Here is a 23,293-nt window from a genome sequence, read left to right on the forward strand (position 1 = left end):
GAATGCCACAACCATCTACTTCCACGTCTTGGCAGTCTGTCACTTAGTGACTGGGATGCTAGTTTTACTCTGCAGTGGTTACATGACCACATCACTGATCCATAGGCTGGGTATGTGTTCATTGGGTCCTGGAAGTTTAGAAGGGAAGTAGAGGTCAGAATTTTTGTCTTGTGATACTTTTTACTACTTTGGTATCTATCTATGCTTCCTGGATTTGGTTTTGTGTACTGCTATTAATTTGTTTTTGATTATTTACTACAATTATATGCTGCCTGCCCTGACCCAGGGCCAAATTATAGGCAGGGCGGATGAGACGGTCTCCAGGGCCCCCCACACTACTGCAAACTGTCAGTAACCCGACCCGACCCATTCTGCATCACCCTGGCTGACTCCCGGCAGCAGCGCAGATCAGTAGCGCACATTTAACATTTGTATAATTTAATCTCTGAAAAGTTGTAGGTAATAATTTGATGTCATTACTGTATTATACTTTTCTGTGGGATCAATTTGAAACAGTTAATAGACTGTAAGTACTATATTATATAATGTACTTATTTGCACTATTGGAGAAATATTGGAGAACTATACTGTACTCTGTTGTTATCTTAGACTACTATGTATTTTGTAAAATTGCCTAGTACATTTGGATTATATTATAGTTCTCATTATTGCCCTGTTTACTCTCTTAATAAAACTAATCCATGATAGATCCTTACTAAACACACTGGTGAAATTCTGTGATCGGGATGCAGTCAATTTGCTGGCGGTGGGGATCCCAGCGTTCAGGATACCGACGCCGAAATCCTGCCAGCCGACAACATGCGACAACCAGAATCCTGGCACACAAGGGCTATTCCCACTCGTGGGTGTCCACAAAACCGAGCCCACAGCGTGGCGAGCACAGCGTGGCGAGCACAGCGAGCCTGCAAGCAGACTCTTAGCACTCACCCCGCTGCCAGCATTCTGGTGGGTGGGATGCCGCTGTCAGGATATGCATCCCGTCCGCCGGTAATGCATACTGAACCCCTGTGATCACCAGACTAAATACACCTTGTGGAACTGGCAAGCATGGATAGTTCTTAATTGCTAGATGGCACCCACACACTCAAGGGCAACTTCATTTAAAAGAGTGGGGTCCCCTCTTGCAAATCTTGTGCCCTCTTGGCAGTTATTATCCAATGGTCATGTTGAGCACCAGAAAAAAACACTATAGAAATCATTATGATAATCCACTCCCCTCTTCTTAACACTCATGAGCTTTTTTCTTATCTATACACTGTGATTGTAACATCCTCAACCTCATCATAGAAAACTTCCACACACATCCTACAACAATACTTATCTCTCTTTCCTTCTGCTTCTACTAGCTGGTGACATACCACCAAATCCGCATGCCTCACTCACATTCATCTGAGTCACAAAGGAATATAAATTCAGCAAACCTCATAAATGTCACGTCTCTTATCAAAGAAAACCAATAATATATACTTGGCGCCTGCTCCTTAAACCACTGGCAAATTTACACCTGAGACTGGGCTGCAGCTTCCTAATCAGGGTTATTGCAAACACCCTTTGTAGCAAGCAAACTAGAATATTAAAACTTTGGTTTTAATATTCTAGTTTACGTCTCTTATCACCCTTCAAGTTACTAAAATGTGCCTTATAGAATGCACATTCTTTTTGCAACAAAATAACATCCATCCAATAATCTCTTTATTTCGAAGAACCTCAATCTGCTGGCTATAACAGAAACATGGCTCACACAATCTGACACTGCCTCCCCTGCAGCACAGTCACACGATGGTCTCCACTTCACACACACCTCCAGGCCTGGTAACTGTAAAAGAGGTGGTGTTGGAATATTACTGTCCCAATCTTTCACATACACAGTTCTACCACAGGTTCAATCGCTTACATTTATATCATTTGAAGTACTTTATATCAGGATTTTCACTCCTTTCTGAGTGTTCTTGCTATCACCCACCTGGGCAACTCAAATGATTTCTGGAACATTTTTCTGCCTGGCTACCTCACTTCTTATACTCTGACATGCCCGCCATCATTATGGCTGATTTCAGTATCCCTATTGACAGTCCACAATCTCCTCATGCCTCCAAACTACTCTCTCTAACCTTTTCCCTTGGCCTTTCCCAATGAACTGACTCCTCTACTGATCAGGAGGGCCACTGCCCCAATCTTGTATTCACCAGACTATGCTCTGTTTATGAATTCACTAACATTCCTTCCCCTCTCTCAGATCAAATCCTTTTTTTAGTTGCATGCTCTCCTCCATTACTTCAAACTCAATGTCACTTACGTTTACCAAGCTTCCTCAAACATGCAGGAATATTAACGTTATTCATTTTCAACAACTATCCACCTATTTGCAACAACTATTTGCACCGATTTCTACATTCACCTCTCACGAGACTGCTGTATCACACCTGAACCAGTCTCTAGAAATAGCCTTTAATAAAGTGGCTCCAGTTGCCCATCACACTTCACATAGACTTAGATGTCAACTATGGCACTCTAAATTAGCAAGACACCTACAAAACCTTTCACGTAAAGTAGAATGTCATTTGCGTAAATTTCGTACAAATATAAGACTATCTACCACTCTTATCGTAATGCTCTGGACACGCTAAACAAGCATATTTCCAATTTCTGCTCAAGTCTCTAACCCCAAGTGACTTTTTAATACATTTTAATCACTTCTTATCCCTCCCTCACCAACCCACCAGCTACTATCAGTGCACAAGATCGGACTTCCTTTTTCAAGGACAAGATTGATAAGATCAGAAATGAAATAGTATGCTCTTCCAAAGCCAGTGACCTGCTCAATTGCTTACCTGAACTCCCTGGCACCTTCTCTTCATTAGATTCCACATATGAAGATGAAGTAGCCACACTCTTCTCATCCTTCTATTCTACTACCCTTCCTCTTGATCCAATACCCTCACAAATCTGTAAAGCTCTGTCTCCTGTGCTTATCCTGATCTTAACTAAAATCTGTAATTTCTCTCTCTACCTGTATCTTTCCATCACTTTTCAAGCATGCAGTGATTACTCCCATTAAAAAAAAAAGACAAAATAAAATTCTGACCCTAACGCTCCCTCAAACTACCATTCATTTTTCCAGCTCCCATGCCACTCCAAGCTACTTGAGACTTGCCTACACATGCCTCACATACTTTCTTAACTCACACAAGTTATTGGACCCGCTTTAGTCAGGATTTCATTCCCAACACTCTACAGAGACAGCACTGATTAAGGTAGGGAATGATCTGGTCACTGCTGAGTCTAAAGGTAATTACTCACTTCTTATTCTTCTAGATCTCTCTACTGCTTTTGAAGCTGTTGATCACTCTCTTTCCTGATAGTACAAACACTACAATCCCTAGGTCTTGAGGACACAGTCCTATGATGGTTCTCATCCTACCTATCTAATTGCTCTTTCCATATTAGTTTTTCTGAAGAATCTACCTCTTCTTTGCTACCTTTATCAGTTACAGTACTGCAATGCTCAGTCCTAGGTCCTCTGCGTTTCACAATCTATGCCATATTTTTTGGCCAATTAATCAGCTCTTTTGGATTTCAGTATCATCTGTATGTGGATGATACTCGAATCTACATATCCTCCACAGGTTTGTCACCATCTGTATTGGTCCACTTCACCAAATGCCTTTCTAAAATTCATCTTGATGTCATCTCACCACCTCAAACTTAGTATTTCCAAAATAGAATTAATTATATTCCTTATTTTCCTACCGACCAATAGTAGTTATTTCTATCACGGTTGATAACTCAACAGTCAACCCTACCCCACAACCTCACTGCCAAGGTGTCATTTGTTCCCCACATTCAATCTGCCTCAAAATCATGTTACATACATCTGAATAAAACATATACAAAATATGACCACAAGACACTGCAAAAACTTTAATCCATTATTTTCCGCATTGATTTTTGCAATAGTCTCCTTACTGGTCTTCCCAAAAATAGACTCTCACCACTACAATCTATTTTGAATGCAGCTGCGAGGCTGATCTTCCTCACCACCAGTTCATTGTCTGCTGATCCGCTCTGTCAGTCCCTCCATTGGTTACCGGTATTCTACCATATACTATCTACAGTACTTTTACTTACATATAAGGCTATTAACCAAACTACAGTAACATACATTTCTTTCCTTATATCAAAATATCTCGCTACTCGACCTCCACTCTGCACAATATCTGTGTCTCTCATACACATTCATAACTCGCACAACTACAGGACTTTATTTGGGCTACATCCATTCTGTGGAATGCCCTCCCACGCACAATAGTACTGTCCTATAGTCTCCAAATATTGAAGCACTCCCTCAAAACTCAGCTATTCAGACAAGTTTTTGTAGATTCCAGAGCTGCCCACATAACCTTCAAAAGCTTCTCTACCTAATTACTCTGTACATTCCCAACATAACAGCACATATTTTGTCTTTCTGTACTCTCGCATCCTCCTGACCCTTGTCCAACATTGCTGTGTAACCATATCAAGCAGCCTATTAAGAACCTTTACAATCTGGCTGCAGCATTATGCAATAGGCAGCACCTATATATCCTTGTGTATAAATGACTATTTCCCTATGGATGGGCTTTCCTATGTCTGTCTGTTAATACCCAGTTTTGTTCTAATACTGTTGTTCCAATTGGCGCAACAGAATTTGCTGTGCTATATAAGAAAAACTGTAAATAAATTATGTAGTCCTGGAATGGAGAGAATTGGCCCCATTGTGGCTTCAATAAACTTAGGGGCATCCTCATTTGACAGAGAGGAACTCATCAATTTAATATGTGAACTATTTAACAAGGTGAAAAAGCAACACATATAAGTCATATCTGCAGAAGTCCCTCTCACTATGATCACAAAACGCTATCTCTATAACTACTGTATGTATGTGGCTGCGAAAAATACCCAATTTACCAACCTCTGAAAAGCTTAGCTTTAAAGCGCTTGGCCTGGACAACTAATGTCATTTTTAGATAGCATTAGTCATTGTAATCTATAGCTAACATTCTGCACATGTTTACACAGAGGGGTTCCATTCACATTAAGTAAGGTGGCCCTCCACCCGGAGGTAAAGTGATAGCGTTATAGCAGAAAAAAGTATACCTCCACAGAGAAAAAAAGCAACCCAATGGACAAATAGTGGGGGTGTAAATGGTAGTAGAGGCAGGTGAGAAAAGAAAAGGCAGAAATGAGACAAGGATGCAGAAAAGACTTTGCAATACAGACATGACTGGAAAAATTAAGCATGGGGTAAAAAGGGTAGGACTGACATCAGAGAAGAGGCAGGAAAACAAGGAAAAGGGGAACTACGAAAATAGAAAAGGCAAGAACTGAGGGAGGGGTGGTCAGTAAGGGGTAGCACTGACTATCTAGTGCAGAGGGAGGGGGGGAAGCGCTTCTCTCATATAGACATACATGTGAAAATTCATGTAATATATGTGCTGGCAGTGTATCTGGGATCGGCAGCGGTGCTGTGTATCACAGCCACTGTGTGGAAGCCAGAACTCGGCATTAGGCTTCACCCTCCTAAACCCCAGACTCCTGAAACTTGCCAATGAGACTCTGGGGTTGGGCTTAGAAAGCGAGCAAATTTTAATTCTTGCTGACTGAGTTCCGGGTTCACCACAATCAGCTGTGATGCACATCGCCACAAGCAATCCTGGATACACTGTCAGCACATATATTACATAGATCTTCTCATGTATGTTTATATGTGCTTAGCAGCAAACCCTTGCACTAGGTAGTCGCTGCCGCCGCTGGTAAGGAGTATATTCACTAACATGCAGGTTTTTAGAAGTGTAGATGTTGCCCATAGCAACCAACAAGATTCTACTTATCATTTATCTATCATCTTATAGATGATAATAGCTAGAATCTGATTGGTTGCTGTGAGCAACATCTCCTCTTCTAAAAACTCACACTTACCCATGTGATACATTTCCTATGTGTGCTTCCTCTAAGTAACATTCTGTGCAAGACTGGATTGTATTACTGTTATTTCCTAAGGATAATAAAGTTGTTACCGTTACATCAGATGGTGCTGCTGGAAGTGGCTTTCGGGATCTACGACGTGAAGGATCATTCTTCAGGACTGCAAAATGCAGGAAGAAAAATGTGAGTCAGTCTCAATATATAAACAGGTCAAGTATCCCATATCCAAATATTCCGAAATATGGACTTTTTTTTGAGTGAGAGTGAGATAGTGAAACCTTTGTTTTTTGATGGCTCAATGTACACAAACTTTGTTTAATACACAAAGTTATTCAAAATATTGTATTACATGACCTTCAGGCTGTGTGTATAAGGTGTATATGAAACATAAATGAATTGTGTGAATGTAGACACACTTTGTTTAATACACAAAGTTATTCAAAATATTGTATTACATGACCTTCAGGCTGTGTATAAGGTGTATATGAAACATAAATGCATTCTGTGCTTAGATTTAGGTCCCATCACCATGATATCTCATTATGGTATGCAATTATTCCAAAATACAGAAAAATCCCATATCCAAAATACCTCTGGTCCCAAGCATTTTGGATAAGGGATACTCAACCTGTGTATATATATATATATATATATATATATATATATATATATATACTGTGTGTGTGTGTATGTGTGGTACCCTGCAGGGTCCCTGAACAGCCCAGTAGTAAGGCCTGCATGCTGTAGATAAAAGTACAGGACTTCCTGGAGATAATGTATCCTGGTGCCTTTAAGGATTAGAGGAGGGGCGGGACCTACCCAGGGGTTTGATTGACAGACTGGTGAGAGGAGACTGGATTGGCTGGTGGAAGAGCAGGAAGAGGCGGATTTTGAGGACTCAGTGTGAGAAGTGCAGCAGCATGGAAGGAAGCAGGAGAGTGAGCTGGTAAGGTGACCAGGCTGACAGGATAATTTGCCACCACTGACTGCACTAGTGATCAGTGGCTAGCTAGGAGAGTGCTGCGGGCAGAGGTTCCAGTGACACAGCCAGCCATACAGCATCGGGTGTGGGCGACACCCCAGCAGAGAACCGAAGCAGAGTTTGGAAGTTCGGTGACTGCACGACCCGTGGAGCGCCTCACAGACAAGGAGCAACCGCGTGCGCAGCAGTGAAGACTGCACATACCGGTGAGACACCACATTTTTGGAAAGAGTTGGGGAAAGACACTGATAGTCACCACACCACATGCGTCTGAGACACCATCGCAACCCCCATTGTCAGCACCTGTGAATTAGGACCACCCCTGCTCATTTACCCTGTTCCTAAAGTACTCTGAAGGGTAAAAAAGGGGTCCGCACAGCCCTTACTCCACTGTCCTACCTAACGGGATAGACTGACCAAACCAGATTAAGCACCCCTCCCTATACCAGGACTGTATCCTCATTGGAGGGCTACAAAATACTAACTCTCTTGTAAGAAGAGGGGAGAGGGGCTACCCAGGAGAGCTATTAGCCCAGTTGGGAATGCGCATATCATTACTTACACTGATTTGTGGAGAGACAGCACCACCTACTGACTGTAGTTGAGACGAACCCAGGTTGTATGCAGATATTTACCTGAACCAGCAGTAGGTCTCCTGCATAACAGATGCCCCAGAGAGAGAGTTAATAACTGGAAAAGGATACACGTTGCTCGGGAGATATTTAATGTACGCAAAGGGACGCCTCAGTAAACTCCTGTGCACAGGTCAAAAGACAACCCGGGTTGCTCTGAACATACCTCGCACCATTGGGTACCCAATAGAGACATAATTTGGTGCATCAAGGTCATTAAGAAATACGTTAGAGGAGTATTGTATTAATATTGTGGTTTTGCATGCAAAGTGCGTGTTTATTGGCAAATAGTGTCGCCTTCCAGTATTAGTGGTATTGCTGCGGTTCGTCCTAGTGAATTGTTATTTACAGAACCTATGGGCTGGTTGCTCCCGGGTGAAGCAGCGTATCACCCATATTTGGAAAAGCTGCGGCCGACCTAAGTGTTTCATAGATGTTGATGCAATTCTATGTCGTTTTGGTGATTACTATGTTGTACGCGTTCTAAAGCTAGAGTAATAGTTGTTTACACAAAAGTATATTACCTGCATTTGATATTCGAGATTCATCCACAATCGACTAGTTAATAAAAACAGATGCAGTTGGAAAATTGTTATTCCTTTCATTGAAGTGTAGTTGTCTCCTCATTCACCGGAAACAAAGTACCGAGATTCTCCAGAGTTGCATCCAGCGAACGGAGGTAAGGAAGACTCACCCGGTCACCACATAAAATTTGGCGTCAACGAACAGGATACGAGTGCAATCAGGAGAAAACTCACTAATTGAAAGATGGAACAACAGGCAACCCCGGCAACGACACCGAATGCTCCAATAACCTTACCCTACTACTTTGGGGCGCCGTGGCTTCCAACCTATAGCGGAGATGCCAACAAGCCACAGTGTACCACATTTACAGAATTCAAAAATAAACTCAAATCTATGTTCCGGTTGTATACCTTGAACGAACAGCAGAAAGTGGAGATTCTGGTAGGTCAACTCACAGGGTCAGCTCTAAGAGAAGTCATATCCTGGCCCACTGAAAATAAGAAAGAGGTAGACCAGATCTTAAAAAGATTGTCCACTACTTTTGAGACAAAAACCCTCCCCGAGTTAAAAATGAAGCTGTATGCGCGCAAACAGCAACCGGGCGAGACCCTCCGAGACTACGCCCTGAGTTTACAAGAGACACTAAGAGCGATCCAAGCAGTTGACAAAGATGAAGTCAGAAATGCAGACGAAGCGCTAACGGTTCAGTTTATAGAAGGAGCCTCAAGGGAGAGTGTCAAAACCCAACTACGACTACTCAAAATGCAAATGCCGGGTAAAACCTTCCTAGACTTCAAGGAAGCCGCCATCACAATAACTGGAAACCAATCGGGAAGAGAAGAAGAGTACCCAGAGCTGGTGGACTTCAGAGAATCCTCAGAGCTGATGGGAGCTACTGCTTCCAGTCCCGAAAGACCAAAACGAGTCCGAGATCCAGTGGTGCAGAGTAGTCAGCACCCCTCAGGAGATCAGATACAAACCCTACGCAAGCAGATGGAAGAGTTAACGGTGGGGATGGCAGAGATCCAGAGAGAAATGCGACTCCTAGCGAGACCACCGACACCCAATTCTGGAGAACCTAGATGGAGGTCCGAGCGACAGAGGTCAGCCAGAAGTCGCTGGGAACCACCTCGAGAGTACGGGCGGCGGCCCTCAGACCAGTTCGACAGCCAGGGTCGTCCCATTTGTCGTCGATGCCAGGCGATAGGGCATATTGAGAGGAACTGCGACCAGATCGAACATTTAAACTCCAACACCCCGAGGGCGAGGGCCGAACCTCGGGGAGAACATCGGGAGTAGATCCAGACCCAGAACAATGGAGGCCCCAATACATCGGACAATGCCCGACATTACCCGTGGTCATCAATGGAGTAGAGACCCTGGCGATGCTTGACACGGGGTCACAAATCACGACAATACAGCTTTCCACTCTGCGAAGACATTGGGGAGAAGAACAGTTGCTGTCGCCACCACCTACCTGGCTCCAACTAATTGCCAGTAATGGCCTAGAGATCTCGTGTGCGGGCTATTGGGAAGCCGACATTAAGATCGGGGCAACACTGTTACCCAAGCAGGGATGTTTGGTCACCACAACCAGCGAGGAGAAAGTAGCTCCCATAATTTTGGGGATGAACGTCTTGCAAAGATGCCCAGACGAACTGGTCGCGACACTGAGAAGTAAATTGACCCAAGCCGTGCCTTCCAGCCAGCAAGTTTTACAAAAAACGATCAAGATACTCCAAGGGCACCAGAGGTTTGTGCAGAAGACGGGAGAAATTGGCAAGGTTCGGTTGACAGATGGGAAGGCCGTGAAGTTACAGCCCAATTCTGAAACCATCCTATGGGGAAAAGCCCGCTGTGGACCAGGTGGTTGCAAGTATGAAGCACTAATCGAGTCAGGTTTGCTCTCTGCGAGACAGGAGGTCATTGTAGCAAGTTCCCTGGTCACCGTGGAGAATGGAAGGGTCCCAGTGAGAGTACTAAACCCACACAACCACGTAGTCAAGCTATATCGGAACCAGCCACTGGCTACCTTACTGTGGACCACGTTTCAAGATGTAGTACATCCGATGTCACCAGCCAAGCAGTGTAATGCGAAGGTGGAAGAAGATACGGGTGAAGATCAAGGTGCGATGTGGTGGGATGAAATACATATAGGCGATGCAGGAACTCCAGATGAACACCGACAAGGAGTCTTGCAGGTCGTGCGAGAAAATATGGACGCGTTTAGTAAAAGCCCGACGGAGTTGGGGATTGTGGAGAACATCCAGCACCAAATTCCCACAGGCGACGCACGCCCCATCAAGGAACGACATCGTCCGGTGGCCCCAGGACTATACCAACCAGTCCGACAGATGCTGGAAGACATGAGAAGCAATGGCGTTATTCGAGAGAGTCACAGCCCATGGGCGGCACCGATGGTGTTGGTGAAGAAAAAAGATGGCCAGCTACGCTTCTGCGTGGATTATAGGAAGCTGAACAGCGTAACCCACCGGGATGCATATCCTTTACCTCGCATCGAGGAATCACTGACGGCCCTTAAAGCTGCTAAATACTTCTCAACCCTAGACTTGACCAGCGGTTATTGGCAGGTACAGATGGCAGAGGCCGATAAAGAGAAGACGGCATTCGTTACGCCCATGGGGTTGTACGAATTCAACCGCATGCCGTTCGGGCTGTGCAATGCTCCGGCCACATTCCAGCGAGTGATGGAGCATTGCCTGGGGCACCGGAATTTCGAAATTGTGCTGCTGTATCTGGACGATATCATTATATTTTCTAGGACCTACCCCGAACATCTCCAGAACCTACGTGAGGTATTCCAACAACTAGCGAAATACGGGTTGAAATTGAAACCAAGTAAGTGCCATCTCTTGAAACCCGAAGTCCAATACTTGGGACACATTGTTAACGCAGAAGGAGTCTCTCCAGATCCGGACAAGATCAAAGCCGTACTAGAGTGGCCCGTCCCACGTACCGTCAAGGACGTCCGGCGATTCCTCGGGTTCGTTGGCTATTACAGGAGGTTCATCCAAGACTTTGCTAAGGTGGCCACGCCATTGACTGAGCTACTCCGGGGAATTCCCAAAGATGGGTACAACCGAAAGGTCCTGGTGGAGTGGAGTGAGACCCGTCAATCATCATTCGACTACTTGAAGAAGGCGCTAACAGAAGCACCCCTCCTAGCCTATCCTGACTACAGCATCCCCTTCCGGCTGTACACAGATGCCAGCAAACAAGGGCTAGGGGCCGTGTTGGCACAGGTACAAGAAGGGCAGGAACGGGTAGTAGCCTACGCCAGCCGCAGCTTGAGGAAGACCGAGAGGAATGACGCTAATTATAGTGCCTTCAAGCTCGAGTTCCTGGCCCTAGTATGGGCAGTGACAGAAAAGTTCCGGGACTATTTGGCCGCTACCCCGTTTGTCGCGGTTACTGACTGTAACCCCATGGCCCATCAGGATACAGCTCGACTGGGAGCATTGGAACAACGTTGGGCCTCCCGTTTAGCCAACTATCGCTACAAAATTGAATATAGGAGTGGGCGCAGCAACACGAATGCCGACGCATTGTCAAGGCTACCCGTGCCCGATGAGGAGGAAGAGGAAATAGACCCAAGAGAACAGGTCGAGATCCCCACTTTTGGTAGCCACCTCCAAACCCCCATACAGCACCTGATGAACATGAGAGATGCTGAAGAAACAGAAGTGGCGGTGGGTAATGAGTGGATCCGGTGGCAGCAGACATGTCCACACATACGGCAAGTGAAGGCTTATCTAATGGCCAAACGAGAACCATCCCGAGCGGAGAGAGACACGGCACCTCTTGAATTCTTGCAGCTGTGGAGGCAACGAGATAAGCTAAAGATGCGAGGAGAGTTGTTGTACAAACGGTACACTGACCCGAAGACACACTTGGTGAGTGAACAAATCCTCATACCCCGTACAGCAATAAGCGTGGTCTTACAAGCATACCATAACAGATCTGGCCACTTTGGAAGTAAGAAGACGGAAGCCAATCTACGAAGCCGGTTCTACTGGCACAACTTGCGACAAGATACTGAAGAGTGGTGCAAGTCTTGTGTGACCTGTGCGGCCCGGAGACCGACTACCGCTGCAGAAAAAGCACTACTGCACCCAATTGTGAGCCGAAGTCCTCTAGAGTTAGTGTCCCTCGACCATGTCAAAATGGAGCCCAGTCGTACTGGATACACCCACGTCCTCACCATTGTGGACCACTACACGAAGTTTGCAGTTGCCTTACCGGTAAGGGACCTAACGGCCAGGACCACCGCAGAAATCTTCTGGAGGGCGTTTGTTCGACCATATGGATTCCCACAGAAGATTCTTTCGGACCAAGGCCCGTCTTTTGAGTCTCAGCTTTTCAAAGAACTGTGTGCCCTTTATGGCTGTGACAAACTACGCACGACCCCATATCACCCCCAGGGAAATGGCGCATGTGAACGCCTGAATCAAACACTCATCCACATGTTACGGGCGTTTCCCCCAGCTCAAAGATCTGAGTGGCCTACATTGCTAGCAGAACTGACATTCATTTACAATCATACGTGCCACACCTCTACAGGGTACTCACCCTATTATCTGCTTTTCGGACGCCCAGGAAAACTACCGGCTGATTTGCAGCTCCACCTTCCAGATACAGAGACACAAGTACAATTACAGACCCCTTGGGTACGCGAACACCAGCGTAGATTACATGAGGCTAGCATACTCGTGGATCAACGCCTGAAGGCGATGCATGAACGTCAAAGGAGAGACTACGATAGAAATGCACAGGCGTGCCCTTTACCTGTGGGGAGTATTGTTTTCAAAAAGAACAACAGACCCCAAAGTAAACTGGATTCTAAGTGGGAGCTGAGTCCGTACGTGATTACAGAGGAACCTCTATCCACGATGGCTGTCTATCAGATTACTAGACAGGATGGCACCCGGCCACAGTGGGTCCATCGAAATCAAATCAAACCCTACTCCAGTCAGGATAAAGAGCCTGAAGAAGTGCTGACCGATGATCGGGACAAAAGACTATACATTGCCAACAAACCCCTACCTCAACTACCAACTAATCCACTTGAACTACTGATGAATGTGAGTTGGCCGACAATGCCTTCCCAGGTCCAACCCTGTTTACCGGACATTGTCCAAGTACCCATTGTCCAGGTGGAGGTGCCTCCTGACTCTGAACTGAGGCGTTCCACTAGAAGTACCAGGGGCACTCTTCCACATCGTTACCAAGATTAATGTTAGTACTGCATAACCATGTCGTGTAAGTTATATGTTGATGTGATACGTTTTGAAAATGTGATCAAGTACACTGTTATATTGGTAAACTGCTGCAAATTATGTTAGGTCTATGCGTGAGGACACGCACTTGAAAAAGTGGGGTTGAATGTGGTACCCTGCAGGGTCCCTGAACAGCCCAGTAGTAAGGCCTGCATGCTGTAGATAAAAGTACAGGACTTCCTGGAGATAATGTATCCTGGTGCCTTTAAGGATTAGAGGAGGGGCGGGACCTACCCAGGGGTTTGATTGACAGACTGGTGAGAGGAGACTGGATTGGCTGGTGGAAGAGCAGGAAGAGGCGGATTTTGAGGACTCAGTGTGAGAAGTGCAGCAGCATGGAAGGAAGCAGGAGAGTGAGCTGGTAAGGTGACCAGGCTGACAGGATAATTTGCCACCACTGACTGCACTAGTGATCAGTGGCTAGCTAGGAGAGTGCTGCGGGCAGAGGTTCCAGTGACACAGCCAGCCATACAGCATCGGGTGTGGGCGACACCCCAGCAGAGAACCGAAGCAGAGTTTGGAAGTTCGGTGACTGCACGACCCGTGGAGCGCCTCACAGACAAGGAGCAACCGCGTGCGCAGCAGTGAAGACTGCACATACCGGTGAGACACCACATTTTTGGAAAGAGTTGGGGAAAGACACTGATAGTCACCACACCACATGCGTCTGAGACACCATCGCAACCCCCATTGTCAGCACCTGTGAATTAGGACCACCCCTGCTCATTTACCCTGTTCCTAAAGTACTCTGAAGGGTAAAAAAGGGGTCCGCACAGCCCTTACTCCACTGTCCTACCTAACGGGATAGACTGACCAAACCAGATTAAGCACCCCTCCCTATACCAGGACTGTATCCTCATTGGAGGGCTACAAAATACTAACTCTCTTGTAAGAAGAGGGGAGAGGGGCTACCCAGGAGAGCTATTAGCCCAGTTGGGAATGCGCATATCATTACTTACACTGATTTGTGGAGAGACAGCACCACCTACTGACTGTAGTTGAGACGAACCCAGGTTGTATGCAGATATTTACCTGAACCAGCAGTAGGTCTCCTGCATAACAGATGCCCCAGAGAGAGAGTTAATAACTGGAAAAGGATACACGTTGCTCGGGAGATATTTAATGTACGCAAAGGGACGCCTCAGTAAACTCCTGTGCACAGGTCAAAAGACAACCCGGGTTGCTCTGAACATACCTCGCACCATTGGGTACCCAATAGAGACATAATTTGGTGCATCAAGGTCATTAAGAAATACGTTAGAGGAGTATTGTATTAATATTGTGGTTTTGCATGCAAAGTGCGTGTTTATTGGCAAATAGTGTCGCCTTCCAGTATTAGTGGTATTGCTGCGGTTCGTCCTAGTGAATTGTTATTTACAGAACCTATGGGCTGGTTGCTCCCGGGTGAAGCAGCGTATCACCCATATTTGGAAAAGCTGCGGCCGACCTAAGTGTTTCATAGATGTTGATGCAATTCTATGTCGTTTTGGTGATTACTATGTTGTACGCGTTCTAAAGCTAGAGTAATAGTTGTTTACACAAAAGTATATTACCTGCATTTGATATTCGAGATTCATCCACAATCGACTAGTTAATAAAAACAGATGCAGTTGGAAAATTGTTATTCCTTTCATTGAAGTGTAGTTGTCTCCTCATTCACCGGAAACAAAGTACCGAGATTCTCCAGAGTTGCATCCAGCGAACGGAGGTAAGGAAGACTCACCCGGTCACCACATATGTATGTATATATATATATATATATATATATATATAAACAAAAAAGACAAAAGAAGAGGGGGCGCTCCATAGTGCATAAAAGTTTTAATTCAAACAGACAGATAAAAGACTGTGAACTCCAGAGAGATGTGACTCGTACCAGAGAATAAAACACTGTGGGCTGGTTACCACACGACATGTAATGTTACCATCCAGGCAATACTCGTCCCGCAGTTTAACGACTCTCCAGATCCCTGGGTGTGATCTGACAGTGCGCTCTCTATCTGCACCTCCGGCAATCCTTTACTGTGTCTAAGCGATCCAGTGCAGCAGCTCACACACACGGCGGGTCCGAGTGCAGCTAAAACATCTTTTCCGGCTGGCAGCTTCATGTGTTCTGCTCTGGAGAGTCGTTAAACTGCGGGACGAGTATTGCCTGGATGGTAACATGACATGTCGTGTGATAACCAGCCCACAGTGTTTTATTCTCTGGTACGAGTCACATCTCTCTGGAGTTCACAGTCTTTTATCTGTCTGTTTGAATTAAAACTTTTATGCACTATGGAGCGCCCCCTCTTCTTTTGTCTTTTTTGTTAGAAATTACACCCATGAATCCTGGGTTTCTGGAGTTGGAGTAGGGGAGCAGCGGCCCTGATATACGTGGTTATAAGTGCAGACTCCCTACAGATCATCTGTTGGCTTTGCTGGACTATTTATACACAAGTACACTGGCGCTTTCACTAATTGTTTTATTTTAATATATATATATATATATATATATATATATATAGAGCATATGTCCAACCTGGCACTCCTGCAGGGCAGCAAAGACCCCCAATTGTAGAACTTGCTTGTGTGCCCTCCTGGGGTATAGCAACCCCAAATACAACCAAGAAAGAAGCAGGCGGCACTACAAGGCTTTTAAGTAGGTAAGTTTTAGTGCACGAAATTCAGTGCATATAGTCAACGTTTCGGGGCATAACACCCCATCATCAGGATAATAAGTGTGTAAAACAGCAAACATATTTATACTTACAAGCTCCCGCCTGCACCTGAACGCTGCCACACGCCGGTCCGGGACTCCGCCGCACTTCCGGTGACGTCTGACGGAAATGACGTAGTCCTCTGGACAGTGCTGCCAACCGCCGCCGTGCCGTGACATTCTTCCTGTCACGTGTACCGGATGCGGCGTCATCCAAGGAGCAGCGCTGCTGCCGGGCTGGGAGGGGAGAACACAGGGCTAGTTACCATGGCAATCGCCATGAAACAACACGATAGCAAAAACTGTACTGACAGTGCATAATGAACATAATATACCTAATATCACATACTATAAAGTGCATGTATACATGAACTATACTTCTACAAAAAGTGCTTAATGCATAAAAGTAAAAATAAAAATAACAATAATGATAAAAGCTGCCCTGCACAAGATTCCGGATAACCAAAACAATGCTATACCATAATTCATGTCATCACAGTATTTTTTGAACTATATATTAATGCACAAAAACCCTGAGGGTGACACCCCTTCCAGGGGACTGACATATCACTCTTATTTGAAATCTCTCAAAGAGAAAGTAAACACATCTCTTAGGTGTCTATCAATGTAGTTAATCTCTTAGTCAGCAATAGTCATTTAAAGGAAGCATGTCAGGCTAAGGGATTCATTCAAACCCTTCGGACTGACCGTGTCCAGGGTGAAGATCCACTTAGCCTCTATTTGGAGTAATTTTTTAGATCTATTTCCTCTTCTTCTCCCACCGGGGTAAGTAATGATAGACCACAGCATTTCCTGAGCAGAAAAGGTGGTTGTTATAGGTGTACAGGCTGCACAACGTGCAGAGCCTTAATCACGGGGAACAAATTTCCACATCCATACACAGGCAAAATGTACGAAATCAAAGTCCCGTTGACATGTACATCGAAGTTTGTTGTGTATTTTCTGTCTTGCCCATGTGGTCTACACTACGTGGGCAAGACAGAGAGACAATTCAAGGAACACATTACCCAACACAGGGCAGCCATCAGAGCTGCACTGTTATCCGGGAACAGCGATCAAGCGGTAGCTAGACACTTTGTACAGGCCAGACATAATATGGCCATGTTAAAATATAGAATGATTGCGCAAGTGCCTAACTCCTTAAGAAGAGGAAATAAATCTAAAAAATTAATCCAATTAGAGGCTAAGTGGATCGTCACCCTGGACACGGTCAGTCCGAAGGGTTTGAATGAATCCCTTAGCCTGACATGCTTCCTTTAAATGACTATTGCTGACTAAGAGATTAACTACATTGATAGTAAACACATCTCTTAGGTGTCTATCTCTTTGAGAGATTTCAAATAATACCCCTTTTACACCTACGAGCACGGGTCGCAGCCGGGAGCCTGACACGGGAGCTGCCCCCTGCTGCGACCCGTGCTCGGTCCCTTTCCCATTAGCAGTCACAACCCGGCATATGCCGGGTTGGTGACGCTTCTAGCTACACGGCAGGGGCGGCGCAGGGAGATCACATGATCTCCCAGCGCCGCCCATCCATACAGTGTAAACGGGAGCCGTGTCGCATCGACACGGCTCCCGTTTACACTACACCCTACCCGGATCATTCCCGTGTCCTACCCAGGTAAATAGCCGGGTAGGATTCACGGGTCACTTGATCCGGGTTTACCCTTTTCCACTTGCCAAAAACACGGGTAAATGCGCGCCCCCGTGCATTTACCCGTGTTTTTTGAGCTAGTGGAAAAGGGGTATAAGAGTGATATGTCAGTCCCCTGGAAGGGGTGTCACCCTCAGGGTTTTTGTGCTTAAATATATAGTTCAAAAAATACTGTGATGACATGATGTATGGTATAGCATTGTTTTGGTTATCCGGAATCTTGTGCAGGGCAGCTTTTATTATTATTGTTATTTTTACTTTTATGCACTAAGCACTTTTTGTAGAAGTATAGTTCATGTATACATGCACTTTATAGTATGTGATATTAGGTATATTATGTTCATTATGCACTGTCAGTACAGTTTTTGCTATCATGTTGCTTCATGGCGATTGCCATGGTAACTAGCCCTGTGTTCTCCCCTCTCAGCCCGGCAGCAGCGCTGCTCCTTGGATGACGCCGCATCCGGTACACGTGGCAGGAAGAATGGCACGGCACGGCGGCGGTTGGCAGCACTGTCCAGAGGACTACGTCATTTCCGTCAGACGTCACCAGAAGTGCGGCGGAGTCCCGGACCGGCGTGTGGCAGCGGGCAGGTGCAGGTGGGAGCTTGTAAGTATAAATATGTTTGCTGTTTTACACACTTATTATCCTGATGATGGGGTGTTATGCCCCGAAACGTTGACTATATGCACTGAATTTCGTGCACTAAAACTTACCTACTTAAAAGCCTTGTAGTGCCGCCTGCTTCTTTCTTGGTTTTATATATATATATATATATATACACACACACACACACACACACACACACACACACACACACACACACACACACACACACACACACACACACACACGTAGAGTATCCCTTACCCAAAATCATACATTTTTTTATAATATATATATATATATATATACACATAATATATATGTCATTATCTCAGTAGGGGACCCCCAAAAAATAAGATTTTAAACCTACCGGTAAATCTTTTTCTTCTAGTCCGTAGAGGATGCTTGGGACCCCGTAAGGACCATGGGGATAGACGGGCTCCACAGGAGACATGGGCACTAAAAAAGAACTTTAGGTATGGGTGTGCACTGGCTCCTCCCTCTATGCCCCTCCTCCAGACCTCAGTTAGAGAAACTGTGCCCAGAGGAGACGTACAATACGAGGAAAGGATTTTGGAAATCCAAGGGCAAGATTCATACCAGCCACACCATTCACACCGTATAACATGAAATATACGAACCAGTCAACAGTATGAAACAAAACAGTATTAGTCCAAGACTGATCCAAACTGAAACATAACCCTTATGTAAGTAACAACTATATACAAGTCTTGCAGGATGTTGTCCGCACTGGGACGGACACCCAGCATCCTCTACGGACTAGGAGAAAAAGATTTACCGGTAGGTTTAAAATCTTATTTTCTCTTACGTCCTAGAGGATGCTGGGGACTCCATAAGAACCATGGGGATTATACCAAAGCTCCAAAACGCGCGGGAGAGTGCGGATGACTCTGCAGTACCGAATGAGCAAACATGAGGTCCTCCTCAGCCAAGGTATCAAACTTGTAGAATTTTGCAAAAGTGTTTGAACTTGACCAAGTCGCCGCTCTGCAAAGTTGTAATGCCGAGACGCCTCGGGCAGCCGCCCAAGAAGAGCCCACCTTCCTAGTGGAATGGGCCTTTACCGAATTCGGTAACGGCAATCCAGCCGTAGAATGAGCCTGCTGAATCGTGTTACAGATCCAGCGAGCAATAGTCTGCTTAGAAGCAGGAGCACCAACTTTGTTGGCTGCATACAGGATAAACAGGGCCTCTGTTTTCCTAACCCGAGCCGTTCTGGCCACATAAATTTTCTATTCCCTGACCACATCCAGGGACTCGGAATCCTCCACGTCCCTTGTATCCACAGGCACCACAATAGGTTGGTTCATATGAAAAGAAGAAACCACCTTAGGCAAAAATTGAGGACGAGTCCGCAACTCAGCTCTATCCACATGGAAAATCAGATAAGGGCTTTTGTGAGACAAAGCCGCCAACTCCGACACTCGCCGCGCCGAAGCCAAGGCCAATAACAAGACCACCTTCCAAGTGAGATACTTCAATTCAACTGTTTGAAGAGGTTCAAACCAGTGAGACTTAAGAAACCGTAACACCACGTTAAGGTCCCATGGTGCCACTGGAGGCACAAAAGGAGGCTGGATATGCAGCACCCCTTTCATGAAAGTCTGGACTTCTGGAAGAGAAGCCAATTCCTTTTGAAAGAAAATGGATAGGGCTGAAATCTGAACCTTAATGGAGCTTAACTTTAGGCCCAAATTCACTCCAGTTTGCAGGAAGTGGAGAAAACGGCCCAGATGGAATTCTTCCGGAGGAGCAGTCTTGGCTTCGCACCAAGACACATACTTCCTCCAGATACGGTGATAATGTTTCGATGTCACCTCCTTCCTAGCCTTTATCAGAGTAGGAATGACCTCATCAGGAATGCCCTTCTCCGCTAGGATCCTGTGTTACACCGCCATGCCGTCAAACGCAGTCGCGGTAAGTCCTGGAACAGACAGGGCCCTTGTTGTAACAGGTCTTCCCTGAGAGGAAGAGGCCACGGATCTTCTGTGAGCATTTGCTGCAGATCCGGATACCAGGCCCTTCGAGGCCAATCTGGAACAATGAGAATTGTCAGAATCCCTCTTCGTCTTATGATTCTCAGTATCTTTGAGATGAGAGGAAGAGGAGGGAACACATAGACCGACTGAAACACCCACGGTGTCACCAGTGCGTCCACTGCAACCGCCTGAGGGTCCCTTGACCTGGCGCAATATCTCAGACGTTTCTTGTTGAGGCGTGAAGCCATCATGTCTATTTGAGGCAGTCCCCACTGATTTGCAATCTTTGCGAAGACTTCCTGATGAAGTCCCCACTCTCCTGGATGCAGATCATGTCTGCTTAGGAAGTCTGCTTCCCAGTTGTCCACTCCCGGAATGAAGACTGCTGTCAGAGCGCTTACACCGAAGAATCTTTGAGGCTTCTGCCATTGCCACTCTGCTCCTCGTGCCGCCTTGCGGTTTACATGTGCCACTGCTGTGATGTTGTCTGACTGAATCAGAACCGGTAGACCTCGAAGTAAAGTCTCCGCTTGACGAAGGCCGTTGTATATGGCCCTTAATTCCAGTACGTTGATGTGTAGACAAGCCTCCTGACTTGACCACAGACCTTGGAAGTTTCTTCCCTGTGTGACTGCTCCCCATCCTTGGAGGCTCGCGTCCGTGGTTACCAGAACCCAGTCCTGAATGCCAAACCTGCGACCCTCTAGAAGGTGAGCACTCTGCAGCCACCACAGGAGAGATACCCTGGTCCTGGGGGACAGGCGGATCATCTGATTAATCTGTAGATGTGACCTGGACCACTTGTCCAGAAGGTCCCACTGAAAAGTCCTTGCATGGAACCTGCCGAATGGAATGACCTCGTAAGACGCCACCATTTTTCCCAGAACTCGAGTGCAGTGATGTACCGACACCCTGTCTGGCTTTAACAGGTCTCTGACCAAGCTCCGAAGTTCATGGGCCTTTTCCATCGGGAGAAAGACCTTCTTCTGTTCCGTGTCCAGAATCATGCCTAAGAAAGGCAACCGAGTCGTTGGAACTAACTGTGACTTCGGTAGATTGAGAATCCAACCGTGTTGTTGCAATACCCTCAAGGAGAGTGATACGCTGTCCAGCAACTTTTCTCTCGATCTCGCTTTTATCAGGAAATCGTCCAAGTATGGGATAATTGTGACCCCCTGCTTGCGCAGGAGCACCATCATTTCCGCCATTAATTTGGTAAAAATCCTCGGGGCCGTGGAAAGCCCAAACGGCAACATCTGAAATTGGTAATGACAATCCTGCACAACAAATCTCAGGAACGCCTGATGAGGTTGATATATGGGGACATGAAGGTATGCATCCTTTATGTCCAGGGACACCATATAATCTCCCCCTTCCAGGCTTGCGATGACCGCTCTGAGCGATTCCATCTTGAACTTGAACCTCTTTAAGTATAGGTTTAAGGATTTTAAATTCAGAATGGGTCTGACCGAACCGTCCGGTTTCGGGACCACAAACAGGGTTGAGTAAGAGCCCATCCCCCACTGCAGCAGGGGAACTTCGACCACCACTTGTTGAAGGCACAATTTTTGAATTGCTGCCAAAACTACTTCCCTCTCTGGGGAAGAAGTCTGAGGCACCTCTTCGAATTCCAGCTTGTACCCCTGGGAAACAATGTCTATTGCCCAGGGATCCACCTGAGAGTGAACTGGATTCAGAATCCGTGTCGGTATCTGTGTCTACTACTGGAGAAAGTGGGCGTTTTTGAGTCCCAGAAGGCCCCTGTGACATAGGGAAAGGCAGGGCATGACCCCCTGTACAATCCCTGGACTCTGCTTTGTCCAAACGTTTGTGCAATAAATTTACATTTGCATTTAAGACATTCCACATATCCAACCAGTCCTGTGTCAGCGTTGCCGACGGAGACACCACACTCATGCGCTACACCTCCTCCCTAGGAGAGCCTTCCGCTTCAGACATGCCGACACGCACGTACCGACACTGCACACACTCAGGGAAATCTCTAATCTGGAGATAGATCCCCCACAAGGCCCTTTGGAGAGACAGAGAGAGAGTATGCCAGCACACACCCAGCGCCAATAACCCTGGAAAAAATTTACCCAGATATAGTGCTTTTTTATATATATATATATTTATATATATATATATGCTGCGCCAATTATGTGCCCCCCCTTCTTTAAAACCCTCTGTCACCGGTGATCAAGCAGGGGAGAGTCTGGGGAGACAGCTTCTCAGCGTATGCTGTGGAGAAAATGGCGCTGGTAAGTGCTGAGAAACAAGCTCCGCCCCCTCAGTGGTGGGCTGCGGTCCCGCTCTTTTAAACAAACTGGCGGGGAATTCTCATAAATAACACCAAATAAAGTGTATATATCTATATAGTCAGTCCTAGAGGTATAACCATTGCTGCCCAGGGCGCCCCCCCTGCGCCCTGCACCCAACAGTGTGCGCTGTGTGTGAGCAATGGCGCGCAGCGTTCCCGCTACGTGTTACCTCGGTGAAGCTCTGAAGTCTTCTGCCTTCCTATACTCACCCGGCTTCTATCTTCCGGCTCTGCGAGGAGGACGGCGGCGCGGCTCCGGGACGAACCGCAAGGGGAGACCTACGTTCTGACTCCCTCTGGAGCTAATGGTGTCCAGTAGCCTAAGAAGCAGAGCCTAACATTTAAGTAGGTCTGCTTCTCTCTCCTCTGTCCCACAATGCAGTGAGCCTGTTGCCAGCAGGTCTCCCTGAAAATAAAAAACCTAACAAAATACTTTTCTTCAGGAAACTCAGGAGAGCTCCCTGTAATGCACCCAGTCTCCTCTGGGCACAGTATCAAACTGAGGTCTGGAGGAGGGGCATAGAGGGAGGAGCCAGTGCACACCCATACCTAAAGTTTTTTTTTAGTGCCCA

The 23,293-nt window shown here is 46.2% G+C and overlaps 1 protein-coding gene across 1 annotated transcript in view; it reads right to left on the bottom strand.

Moving 5' to 3' along the window:
* Positions 1-23,293, bottom strand: part of BTK (Bruton tyrosine kinase) — a 403,461-nt gene that overhangs the window by 166,671 nt on the left and 213,497 nt on the right. The window contains exon 7 of the mRNA XM_063936954.1: positions 6,078-6,145. Coding sequence (XP_063793024.1) covers positions 6,078-6,145 — 68 coding nt within the window. The remainder of the gene's footprint in view (positions 1-6,077; positions 6,146-23,293) is intronic.

Source organism: Pseudophryne corroboree, chromosome 8 (genome assembly GCF_028390025.1).
Source record: "Pseudophryne corroboree isolate aPseCor3 chromosome 8, aPseCor3.hap2, whole genome shotgun sequence".
NCBI classification, from domain to species: Eukaryota; Metazoa; Chordata; class Amphibia; order Anura; family Myobatrachidae; genus Pseudophryne; species Pseudophryne corroboree.